At 39.3% G+C, this 12,448-nt stretch overlaps 4 protein-coding genes across 8 annotated transcripts; 2 read left to right on the top strand and 2 right to left on the bottom strand.

Annotated features, from left to right (window-relative positions):
• Positions 1 to 72: 72 nt before the first annotated feature.
• Positions 73 to 3,274, top strand: LOC106745050 (clathrin light chain). Of its 3 annotated transcripts, none has more exons than XM_014620311.1 (7): positions 73 to 527; positions 839 to 1,001; positions 1,143 to 1,259; positions 1,338 to 1,427; positions 1,540 to 1,651; positions 2,051 to 2,062; positions 2,897 to 3,274. In XM_014620311.1, exons 2-7 carry the CDS (start codon positions 842 to 844, stop codon positions 3,075 to 3,077), a joined length of 672 nt encoding a protein of 223 aa, XP_014475797.1. In that variant the 5' UTR covers positions 73 to 527; positions 839 to 841; the 3' UTR covers positions 3,078 to 3,274. The 3 variants fall into 3 exon arrangements, with proteins under 3 accessions (XP_014475797.1, XP_014475804.1, XP_014475789.1); XM_014620303.1 differs by having other exon boundaries at positions 75 to 579; XM_014620318.1 differs by lacking the exon at positions 2,051 to 2,062 and having other exon boundaries at positions 74 to 579.
• A 92-nt stretch (positions 3,275 to 3,366) lies between these two features.
• On the bottom strand, positions 3,367 to 7,707 carry LOC106745005 (ankyrin repeat and LEM domain-containing protein 2). 2 transcript variants are annotated; one of them, XM_014620208.1, is made up of 10 exons: positions 7,260 to 7,707; positions 6,584 to 6,915; positions 6,156 to 6,467; positions 5,921 to 6,079; positions 5,389 to 5,618; positions 4,994 to 5,150; positions 4,717 to 4,888; positions 4,499 to 4,610; positions 4,226 to 4,408; positions 3,367 to 4,134 (listed from the first exon to the last, which is right to left on the bottom strand). In XM_014620208.1, exons 1-10 carry the CDS (start codon positions 7,498 to 7,500, stop codon positions 4,086 to 4,088), a joined length of 1,947 nt encoding a protein of 648 aa, XP_014475694.1. In that variant the 5' UTR covers positions 7,501 to 7,707; the 3' UTR covers positions 3,367 to 4,085. The 2 variants fall into 2 exon arrangements, with proteins under 2 accessions (XP_014475694.1, XP_014475700.1); XM_014620214.1 differs by having other exon boundaries at positions 4,280 to 4,408; positions 7,260 to 7,704.
• LOC106745014 lies at positions 7,682 to 12,323 on the top strand. 2 transcript variants are annotated; one of them, XM_014620230.1, is made up of 3 exons: positions 7,682 to 7,755; positions 10,447 to 10,552; positions 10,644 to 12,323. In XM_014620230.1, the coding sequence occupies exons 2-3, from the start codon at positions 10,486 to 10,488 to the stop codon at positions 12,173 to 12,175; spliced, it is 1,599 nt and encodes a 532-aa protein (XP_014475716.1). In that variant the 5' UTR covers positions 7,682 to 7,755; positions 10,447 to 10,485; the 3' UTR covers positions 12,176 to 12,323. The 2 variants fall into 2 exon arrangements, with proteins under 2 accessions (XP_014475716.1, XP_014475724.1); XM_014620238.1 differs by having other exon boundaries at positions 10,656 to 12,323.
• Positions 8,277 to 9,992, bottom strand: LOC106745025. The gene is made up of 2 exons (XM_014620250.1): positions 9,947 to 9,992; positions 8,277 to 9,856 (listed from the first exon to the last, which is right to left on the bottom strand). Exon 2 carries the CDS (start codon positions 9,840 to 9,842, stop codon positions 8,304 to 8,306), a length of 1,539 nt encoding a protein of 512 aa, XP_014475736.1. The 5' UTR covers positions 9,843 to 9,856; positions 9,947 to 9,992; the 3' UTR covers positions 8,277 to 8,303.
• Positions 12,324 to 12,448: the final 125 nt, after the last annotated feature.

A 12,448-nucleotide genomic window follows, 5' to 3' on the forward strand; every position in this document is an offset into this window, starting at 1 on the left:
AAAAAGGCAGAAAGGAGGCGTTTTTCAGAGTCCTGCATTCGCAGATTCACCTCGTCCTTGCTAATTCCTGCTATGAAACGGCTGAGCGTCCGATCTAGAATCCAATCCACACACGAAAAATCACGAGAAAGTTGACCCAAATCCAAGTTTTTGCAGCAAGACGGCCGTGCGCTTGAAAAACAAGAAGGGAGAACGAGGGAGCGAGGATTATGGTCGAAAAAGACCTTAATTCTCCTTATAGTCGACAATTCGCGCACGAATCGGCGGTAATCGACGATTCAACGTCAGCCCAACGAGAAGTCCGCCGCACGTTGGACGTGCGCACTACACTTGCACTACACTCGCGCTACGCTCGCAGTGTACACGCACGGTGTGGATGTATGTGACGCATATCGATATCATCGATAGCGATATTGACGTAGACGATCCACGATTGACGTTTACCAGTGGCCCCACAGAGAAGTGCAGGTGGAGATAAGCGTCGGAGGTGGTATCGTCCCCTTGGATAACAAGAGCTTGTTCCGCTGGTACATACCGCAGTTTTCCCTTGAACGAAAATTTGTGCGCCTGCAAGTCGAAGTAAGTGGCCCCGCGAGCGGAAAATGATTTCCCATTGTACCTCGGGATGAACTTGAAATTGATTACATTAGTTGGTCGGCAAAACCTTTGCTTAACCTCAAATGTCAATTTGTCGCGTTTGCCTTCCTCCTCCAGAATTTCACACTTGTTATGTAGAAATTAATAGCCGTGCAAACGATATTTGCCCAAAGAGTAGGCCATTTTTATTTTGACAAGCAGTGCATACGTGCCTTGCAAGAAAGTAACCCTTCTTTTTCAGGTGATGGATGCGTTTGGCGACAATTTTGTCAACAATGAGCCCGAGGTGGATCCAGCAGCAGAGTTCCTGGCAAGGGAGCAAGATCAGCTGGCTGGCCTGGAGGACGATATAACGCCGATGGCTGTGACCCTGGCTGCTGCAGCGGCAGCTAGCCATAGCGATGGTACAGAATTTGACGCATAATTGAGATAGATACAGACAAGTTTGATCTGTTTGTGCAGAACCCAAATATTTGTTGCACACTTGAGAGATATGTATAATTATGTTGCATATATATTGTGTAAATACATGAATGATATCGTAGATGATGTATCTGGAAAATTTGGGAATCTAAAAGTTGGCCCAGGTGGCGACGCTGAAGGTAGTTTTGAAATTGTAGACACTATTGGACAGCCTACAGAGCTACAACCATCAACCTTAGGTACAAAGATATCCTTTTTCGATCCCATCTCTCTTGAGAAAAATTTAATTGTTGAACTTTCACGCAAATAATTAATAGAGCCAGCCCCTGTCATTCCTCTGGTAAAGGAAGAACCTGAAAAAATCAGAAAGTGGAGGGAAGAACAGAAAGCCCGTCTCGAAGAGAAAGGTATTGAAAATAGCTAACTATACCTTTTTGCTGTTGTTGTATCATTGAAGATCGCTATGTTTTGATTGATTGTATGCAAAGTACGTGGCGCATAAGCACTCGTATCTTTTAGACGCGGAAGAAGAGAAAAAGAAGGAAGAATGGAGAGAAGCCGCGAAGAAGGAGCTGGAAGAATGGTACAAGCACCATGCGGAGACTATTGGTAAAACGAAAACCACCAACAGGTAATTTTTCATTGAACATTTTTGCTCCTTCAATTCTTTCCTCTTTTGTATCTTAATTCGGCGCAGAATTGAAATTAAATGTTAAGTCAGCAGTCGTGATTTCTTATGATCCACTATTGTACTATATTTTTTAACACAAAACTCACACTTTTAACAATTCTAACAGTGTTTATATTGAGAGATAAACGCGCGGAAAAGAATTAAAGACGCGATGGAGTGAAAATTTATCAAAAAGAATACAATGGAAAGAATATATTGGACTAAATTATCAAGATATGTCGTTTTAAATATTAGCATAATTGACATCGATAATTAGTCCAATATTATGCTATGTATACTACAGATTTTTGGATTACATTATTATATATAATTGTGTTATTTTCATTTTGCTTCTCTTAGGGAATCGGCCAAGTAAGTTAAAATATCTTTATCCGCATGAGATTAGAGCATCGCATCGCTAATGTAACACGACTTGCTTCTACAGCTTTAAGAATTTCGAGAGAAAAAAGAAAAGATTATATATTTGTTCCGAATGATTCAAAAAGTATCAGCATAAGAGCACAATTCCCTCTTTCCTTCTCTTTCTCAGTCATATTCCGATGTTGCTTCTTAGTTTTAAGTTGCTACAAGATCGCACCAAACAATATTGCTTGATAAAGTTAAGATTAGATTCAGCAAGCTCTCGGATTTTCTTTTTTTGCTTTACAACACTTGAAGTATGCATATACCGAGATTGATATACACGAGGCTGAGAAAAGGATCAAAGAATTTAGGGAATAAAGTACAAACGGTACAATTCGCGCAAAGAATAAACAAAGGATATTCAATCAACGTCGAACAAAAAACCAATTTCTCTTTGGGAACAAAAGCAGTTGACAACATCGATTGGACACGTTTTTCAATTACCGTGTGAGCACTATAATATGCCTGCCTAAATTTTCCAATCACTTCTTTTAGTTTCGCACTATATGTAACGCACTTAATCTCGCGGAATGTTCGTCAACCATTCTTTATTGAAATTGTTAAAATCATCTTGTATACATGCATTTGCTGTACAGCATACAAATGCGTCGTAAAAAGGTTGCTTTTCACCGAAGAGATGGCGGCTTTTCTTTCCTCAAGACAATTGGAATTCAAAGAGTACAATTTCTCTCACTCTGTTTCTCTCGTTTCACATTATATCACTAATATGCGCGATACGCGTGCATTCGCGTATGATTTAATTTGCGCTCTATTTACGAATAGGAATGCAGAGAAGCAGTTTGTCGCGGAGGCTGACGAGGTCGAGCCAGGTACCGAGTGGGAACGCATCGCCAAGTTATGCGAATTCAATCCCAAGTCGTCTCGCACTTCCAAAGACGTCTCCCGGATGCGTTCGATTATCTTGCAGTTAAAACAGACACCGCCAACTCCCATTAATGCTTGATTAAATTGAAGGATCTATCTTCGCAATTAGACATCGAGGATATGAGTTATGGTAAATAATTGAGGAAAAAGAACAAAAGCAAATAATAACGCACGTTGTGACTACGTCGGCGATATTAATGAAAAGAATTCATAAATGTTCTGTTATATATAAAGTATGTAATATTATTGTGAATAAAGGTTATTGATTAACAAATACATTGTACGGTGCATCGTGTAATGTCTGTGCGTGTGACTGTAACATACGACGGAAGACAAAATTCACAGAAAGAAAGAAGTTCGATGTGAACGTACTTTTTTTTCAGTAAAGAATATTTATTGTAACTTCGAACAGTGAACAATAAAAAGGAGTATACGCTAATACGTTTTTCCAAAGTTTTACCACGGAAGTTCCTAGTCTTACGCGTTTCTTTTGTGTGTAAACTTGTCTAAAAAAAAATATATATATATCTTGTCTCTTTCTTAAAATCTATGCAATGTCTTCTCGCATCGTTAGTAATTAACTGCGCGTGCTATATTCTGAAGATTCATATGCTGTCACAGCTCGCAACTTGGAGTCAGTTGCATCAACGTTCATCGATTGTTAAGTCGAGAACCAATTAATAGTAGGTTCAATTAGACGAGCCGGTGCGCGTGTCAAGTAAATAAAGGCCGTTGTACGCACGAGTTTACGTAAAAACGAGCGCGCGAATCAGAGAACGGATCAGCGTGCAAATGGTCGCTTTGCTCGGCAGAAGTTGGCAAATATTAAACAGGGTTCATTATCGGACATCATTTGGCGCAATGCATGTCGGACAAAGCGCTTACACGTTTGCGCGCTCGGGATAATAGTGTATACAACAGCCTTTATTTTACATCTGCACACTGCCGCAGCATTGTAGATTGAATTCGCTCTTTCTTCCACCGTTACGCAGATTTGGCCGGATAATCTAGAAGATACCCAATTGCTGATCCAACGTTTATTAATCCAGCTCGTCGATGCCATCCCGTCTCTTGTTGTTTAGTAAACTTAAGTACTAGTGAACAACTTTCTCCTGGGCAATCTCGCATTATTAAACCTGCAGATTGGAAAGACGAAACACAAAAATTAACGCAACCGAGCTGATCTGTTATTATCAAGTCAATCCCCTCGCCGGATTATATATGCACCTAGTGTGTATCAAATGAGGATCAAATGTACAAAAGCGAGGTCTGAAGATGTACCTGCATGGATCACGTTTTATAGCAAGTTGCATTTCGTGTCGCCAACGATAAACGTAAGGAAACGTGCGAGAGCTGATCTCAGATGACAACGCGTTATAAACAGCGTGATCTAGTTTCGTTGGCGAAGATCTAAAAGTGTATCGACGATCTCGCGTTAGTGTGTCTCTCGGGTAAATTTCATTCAATTTTCGCATAAAATTCACAACGAAAAAAACTTACCCCTCGATAAATATTACAGGACCTTCTTCTTCGGCATTCTCCATGTCATCGTCATCCGAATCGTACTGAAACAATTCTGGCGTGGATGGCGGAGTAAAAAATTCGGAATCACCTATGAAATTAAATTGTTGACGTTAATATGTGGGATATTATGTGATACAACAGAAGAACGCGCGCATGCATGCGCGAAATATATAAAAAAAGACGATCAAATAGACCTGAGTCGTCGTCTTCCTCTTCTTCGACTTCATCAAACTTGGTGCTTAATGAACATGAACGTAACTTTTCACACAAACCTTCTATTTCACTAACGTCCAACGAATCCATTTTTTCTGTTATTCGTTCGCAATTGGCCGGCGCATTTGTATTCGTGTTATTAACCAAATCTACCTGCACAACAAATAGAAATAATATGAGGATAAAAAGTTAATATATATATACAGGAAGAATGAGCCAGATTGCATTAAAAAAAAGAAGCACGGCATGCTCTCTTACCATTCTTGAGTAAAACAACTGGTCCTTGTAATCTTTGAATCTCTGTTCCAAATATTTTTCGAGCTTTGTCAATCCTTCGTCGTTCCGAAAGTCGACGAAATCTTTCAAGAAGGGCCAGTATTCCTTCCAAGGCACTTGATAAACTTCTGCGAGATCCCTGGTGAAACAAGTGTCATTAAAATGTTGAAAGATCAGGTTACGCGCGCCAATTCGCGGAACGCTACAGTTGGTCAACTATGATCGTTCGTTATTTGAAAACTACTCAAGCGCTTTAACGTTTTCATGTAAGAATTTTTATTTCCAAACCAACTGAAAGTGCTAACTTTAAAAGATTTTCCGCGAGAAGAAAGAAGACGCAATCTTGTGTAATGCGATTTATGAATATATCTCCGTACCTCCCGACACGTTCCAATCCTTTTTCCGTGTCTTGTAATCTCAGAGCGATATTAGCGATTGGACTGTTTATGATACTGGGCGCGTCTCCCTGTCCCTTTTTCGCGGACGTGGAGATGGTACGTGGTGGCGTTTTCCATTTTCTTCGAAATTCCAGCGCCTGCGGCTTACTCATTGGACCAGCGAACGCCCGTACTTCTAGACGCGGACTAATCGGATCTTTATTCAAACTCTGAAAATAATAGAAATACATATTTCGCATCCCCTAAAAAAAAAAAAAAAAAAAAAAAAAAAAAGGAAAAAANAAACAACGAGATCTGAAATTATAGGTCTGTTCGTTTTCGCTGCACTGCTGAACTAGTGCAATAAGTTGAAGTGATCTCAGAAGTTGAATAGGCCTGATATCTGACGGATAATCGAACAAATTTATACGTGCTTTAACAAATAAATTCTTATCAAGGATTAAATAGTCGAATGTAATCATATGCAAATTATCGACGGACGTACACTAATAAATATACTAGATGGACGTACACTAATAAATGTACTAGACGGAGAAAACGGTTCTCCGATGGTAGGTTGATACGTGTTGTCTTCCGTCCTTAATACAGGTACATAGAACTGATCCTCCAGCAATAAGCGTATCTCTCGCTTCAGATCTTCGTCTTCTTGGCACTTTCTGCTACATATTATCTAAAGTCCAATTACATATACACATCTTTCTCGTCACAAAAGATTCCTCGCTTCTCGTATGACTTTCCAAACTTACATCTATGGGCTGCTGTTCGTACTTGTTCCGCAAAGTTTTCACGCATTGAGAATACGACACGAGAATCCGCACAATATCCTTATGACCGAACTTGACGGCGAAATGCAAGGGCGTCTCATTGAGTCCTCTGTCGGGAGTGTTCAAGTATAAATCCAACATGATTTGCGCAGGATCTAGATAACTTTTGCATTCGTCGTCTCCGTAATGCAACTGAATAAACGTGGGATTCCCAACGGTTTTTAATATCAGCTCACACATGTCCGGTCTGTTAGCTTTCACTGCTATATGTAGCGCATTGTATCGGGATCCCATCTAAAAAAATATAATAAACACACGTCTCCCTTATTTATATGTGTTATACGAGAGTATGCGAGTTGTTTGCCATTGAAAGAGAGAAGATTGAGACACAATTGCAAGAATACATTTACCTGTAAAATCGCAGGCGTATCCCCGCTGCTAATTAGATATCGTGGATTTGCCCATACGATACTCCTCACATTCTCTATGTTTCCACTTTCGATTAATTTTCTAAAACCCACAAGTTCCTGAGGTTTTGGCGCCTTGAAATTACTACATATTTCCTGCACTAGAGTAACAGTAGTTGTCGGTACAGGATAACTACCGCCACCAGATTGTACATGTCCAGTTCTCGCATATGCCTCTGCATCTGAACGATTTTTAAACGTTTTCAGACGCGCTTTCTTGTGTTCCTTTATGATTCTCAGGGCATCTGGCATATCTTGATAAATATGAATGTATTCTGGAAAAAAAAGGCACTCCCAATGACATGGTTGTAATAATAATAATAATCAAGGCTGTAAAACGCAAAATAGTGCGAGTAACTTGTTTTTTAATATTAGACGAGTCGTAGAAAATATCTCTGTTTCGTTCACCGAGAGAACACGCGATCTATCATAATTGGCTTCACCTCTCATGAGCATAAGGCTGTTGAACCGTGCGTCAAATTTCTTCACCTAATTTTAACATCTAAGAAAACTCGTTTTCTTTGTTTATACAGTCAGTTGCACGATTGTTTCATGTTCGTGAAAAAAGAGGAAGAAAGAAATTTTATTAATTCGTACGTGTATTTTAACCAGCTCTCACCTTCTACATTCGCCGAATCCTTGTTGTTGTCCGGCGGTACATATACGGCGTGAAATATCGCTTCTTTCGGGAGGTTAGAACGCGTGTCACACGCGGGTTGCGCATCTTCACATCCGTCCATCGCGATCTTCTCCGCATCAAAATGATCATCCAACGGATCAACGGCAGATCCGTGAGGTACGTTGGACGATACCACGATGTCTTCTCCCACGACGCACACACGGCTACAGAGACTTGACATTTGTTACAAAACAAAGTGTCAGCTAGCGTAGTCCACTTTCATCGCATGAACCGATGAACGAGTCAACGGCTTCCTCGACGAATATAACTCACGAGAGCCAGGGATGCGTGTTTTGTTTCTCTTATCGAGGGAATGACTAACGCGTGATTTGAATATCTTACTCGAATTCACGAAGAAATATTCGCGCAAGTGCATCGAGAAACGGCGAAGGAAACAGCGCGAATTCCACCGTGGAGCCGTAGGTTCCGATCGTCGGTAAGTCTCCGCGATCGATTATCAATCGATTCCAGCAGCATATCGAAGATAATGCAAACACACTTACCGACAAGTTTGAAAAATTTAAATCAATCGACCGATCACAGTTATCAGTCGAGAATAATTGAACGCTAAATTAGAAAGGAGATACCTCATATAACTAAGAATAATTAATTGCACGCACAATTTTGATAATATATAATAAATATATTTGTAACAACACCACAGGAAGATCTAGAGATGTGCCAAGACGATTAAATCCGGAATAAATCGGAATAAAACGTCTTGCGCAATCAAGAGATACTAAAAGATTTACATTATATTTACATACATTTTTTTCTTCTTTAGTTACAACGTTTAGTTACATATGGTGCTTAGTGTGCTTCTTTGGTAGGTCTTTTTACAATACAAGAAATGAATAAATTGGCATGATTTGGGAATATTGGCGCAACAATAATGGGCAACAATAAGGAATGCACATTATTGTCGCGTACACAAGAGACACGATTATTCCTACCATCCAGTTTATCCATCCACATCGGAATTCTTTATACTGAATCTAAGTATAATTTGAACAAGGATAAAGCACTCTTTATATGACTATTAATATCTGGTAACATATGGTCTACCTTTGATCTCTGATAGATATGTAATCCATCCAGATGTGTATCCACTATAGTTACATGAGTAATTGCTTGCTCAAGCCAAGAAAATCTTTTGAAGTTTATTGTTTTGTTATGTGTTTCAAGTTGCCACCTAGACTCCTCTAAGATACGTAATCGCCATGAGTGTAGTGACACCTGTTTCTCTTCATTTTCCTCGTAGCATGTCAAGTATTTGCATGCGTAAGATATCAGTTGGAGAATCTTTGCGTGCATCTCTGGATCCTTGTTTATCGCATGATCATGATAAGTCTGTGCTTCATTAAGACATCTCAGAAGCCTTAAGAATACAGCTTCAGCATCATTGAAATGAACAATGTACTTATCTGTAATCCAAGTGTTAAATTCGTCTTCGATATTGTTTATACTGGTAAATATTAGGGAGTCCGGTAATTTTTGGTCGCACGTTGTTAGAAATTCCGTTTTTCTCTCGCACTGCTCATCTTTCTCTTCAAATCGTAGCAGTCGATTCTTCGAAGTGTGCAAAAGCATCGTTCCATAGCATACCGCATACCAATTAATATAAGTAGCCGTCGCATTATATTGCTCGTACAAGGTGGCTTTCATCTCGGAAAAGTTGGCCCCGTCAATTCTCTCGTATTCGTTCCGATAAAATTTATTCAACATATAAAATGCGATACCCAAGTGATTTCTAGCTTCTGTAAATCGATCGTTCAATGAAAGATAGTAAGATAATGTCGCCACTTTCAAAGCCCAATCAATACGGCTTATAGTCAACGGTATTAATCTCACTTGCTTCCGCAATAACATGTGTTCATATGTCACCCATTTGGTCGATCGTTGTAATTGCGCATCGGTATGTGCAGCTGCATGCAGATTTAACAAGCTGGATAAAGTCGACATGTATTCTCTGTCGAGCGAGTACCCGCTTTGAAACTCTTTTGTGACAATGCCAAATACATATAGAATATCGATAGGAGCGGGATACGAATCCTTTCTGTCTGTATAATTCCAGTAAAATGTTAACGCTTTCTCGAAAAATAATTCAGATTTGTTCGTATCCTTCCGATGAACGTAAATGCGGCCCAAACAGTTGAGCACTTTCATCGCTGTCAAAATAGCCTTACGAGTCGCCTCTCTTCCCTCCAATAGTTTCAAAGATCGTAACAGATAGGTTTCAGAGAATGCTTCTTTCACCACAACATCACTGTATATTTGAGAAATGTGTAAATAAGACTGCGCAAGAGCTATAGCGTCATCGGGTTTCGCGTCTTTCGAGTGGAGTTTATCCTCGAATAATCGGTTCATTCTTCCCTCGATCGCTTTGGTCATTTTAGCTTGCTTCTTCGTAGGTTCAGTTCCTTTCGTCGAGTCTCTAACTGCATTCGACGACATTAAGACTTCAACGAATTCATCTCTAACGTGCATCTTCGTATTCTCGATGTCCTTGGCGTCCTCGGCCATTTTCACAACAGATACTAAACAAATTGAAAGAAGATTATTTCAACCGTTCCTTACACACACACACACACACACACACACACATTATATATGTGTATATAACACACCGTATGTGATCTTCTGCGCGCAAATGAGTTCCTTTTTCCTATTATCTAGCTCGGTGTATTTCCGTTCTTTCGTGCCTTCGATAGATATCTTCAGGAAGGAGCACGTTTGACAAATGATATCAATAAAAGAGAGCCTCTCGTGTTAAGAAATCGTTGTTTTTTTTCGCGCGCGCGAACGAGTGAACGCGCGAGCGAACGGTGTGACAACAACTCATAACACAACACACAGTAATAACCGACCAATCTTCAATTTCACACATGCTGGGAAACATTGACAAGTCGAGGATTAGAACAATTTCATATCTCTGAGATTACTAAAAAAAAAATACATTATATAGGATGTCATTTAGCAAATTATACTCGAAAAATGTCGTACACGTAGCGTTGTATGTTGCATTAGAAAATATAACAATTATTCAGCAATTTTCTGTTATTGGATGTATATTTCGGGATCCACCAATCAGAACGGTATACGTCGCTAATGAGCTGGGTATTTACAGCAAGCAGTGAATCATCATTTGATACGAAGAACCTTTCCTATGTCGATCCGCTTCTTCGCAAAGATGTCCGTTGATAGTACACGAGAATCCAAGTTAGTCGATGCAGGTAATGGTGAAACATAATTACATCGTCCAAGAGATCGCGTGCAATGTGTTTGGTGTCGCAAAATAATCTTAGAACGTGTGTGTATGTTTAGTATCCATTACAGATGCAGAGTTGACCAAGACTACCGAAATTACAGCGATGCGAGTTAACGAGGAATATCGGGCTCTTTTAAAGCTTACGATCGACTTGCATGCAAACATTGAGGACAAACTTTCCGTAGAGCACATCGAAACGCTGAGAGAAATAGAAATACAGTTGAAGAAATTTCATTGCACTTTCAACTCGCAAGATGCACATTTCGACGATGGTATAGTCCTTGCGCAGATTTATTTAAAATTATCCGAAATATATGGCAAAGATAATAAAAAGGAAAGACTATACATCGCCAGAGAGTACGCTATGCAATGTGTCAAATTGGTGGAGGGCAAAGAACTAGATCGCAAAGTTATCATCACAGCTGTGTTAGCATTTTTTTCGTTGCAAAATATTTCGATACAACTACAGAATTTAGAGGAAATGGAACAATTTGCGCGTAAACTGCATAAATTATATTGGACGTACACAGGGGAAAAGGAGGACTATCCTGCTCCTATCGATGTTCCTGCTGTCATTGGCATCGAAACCAAGGGAAATGATGAAACATACACTATACATGTAATGGACCAAACATATTTATATGCCTTACAAAGTATGTTATATTATTATTATTGCTGCTCCGATGAATCTTCGTCAACGGAAGATGAGGACTACAATATTGTATTGATAACATGCGAACATAAGATACTGAAGAAGATGTTGAAAACATCATTATTACCTGTGGATTATTACGGTTGGGTCTCATTTGCGTCCAACTTATCAATAGAGTTTTCAAAGCGCAGACGTTTTAGCGAGGCTAGAAATCACCTCGCTGTTGCATCTCTTGTCGTGAAGAAATTTCATGATGAAAAATATATAAAAATCGACGAAAAGGAGAACCAGGAAAGGAGAGCTACAATATGCAACGAATTCACCGATATTTCCGCTCTTCTTGCTGTATCTTGGGCGAAATATGGAAACACGCTGTTGCGCTCATCGGCAGAACGATTGTTGCATGAGGAAGACGTAACAAACTTCGCAACGCAGTCACCGAAATTACTATTTGCCAATTTAGAAACTGAGTTACAAGATTTCACCGATTTGATCGGAGATACGTACATCGTTGATTACAAAGACGCTAAAACGGTGTTTCGACGTGTTATCAAGTGGCTTGAAGAGGCAAGGAAACATATAGTTAGTGGAAAACACACAAAAATATATATAGAACTTAGTCGGAATATTTTTAAAGCTTACAAATATTTCGCGTACTATGAGCGAGAGAAAGACGATCGGATAAAACTTTACAAACAACGCAAAGATACTTTACATGATATCTTGAAGTCATTAAATGTAGATGATAATATCGATGCTCGCAAGAATATTTTGCGTCTACTGTTGCTTGCTTCTTATTCTCTGCTGGATATCATGACTGAAGACTTAGAACCATATGATACACTCAATGCGAAGCTTTCAGTAGAAATTGATAAATTAGTCAAACAGATCGTTCACATTTCCGAAACATATATGTATACAATAGGTAAGCAATGAGTGAGCGAACTGGAAGTATGCCCAAAAATATCTCTCATTCATGTTACATCAATCATGTTACAAGTGTAAAGTTACCGCTTCATATATATTGTGTTGCGTTTATTAAAGTTATGTAATAATATTGCCTCAGCGGAGGTACATGATTTGATCTCGAAACTTTTTGTATTTCCGTGCGATATTTTACAATTCGAATAAATATCTTATTATCATATATCATTAGTACGGTTGCTGTTGCTGCTGTCTCGTCGGTTCCTATGCTAATGCCGATGCGTG

Source organism: Dinoponera quadriceps, unplaced genomic scaffold, assembly GCF_001313825.1.
Source record: "Dinoponera quadriceps isolate SergipeBrazil2010 unplaced genomic scaffold, ASM131382v1 scaffold120, whole genome shotgun sequence".
In the NCBI taxonomy this organism is placed as follows: domain Eukaryota; kingdom Metazoa; phylum Arthropoda; class Insecta; order Hymenoptera; family Formicidae; genus Dinoponera; species Dinoponera quadriceps.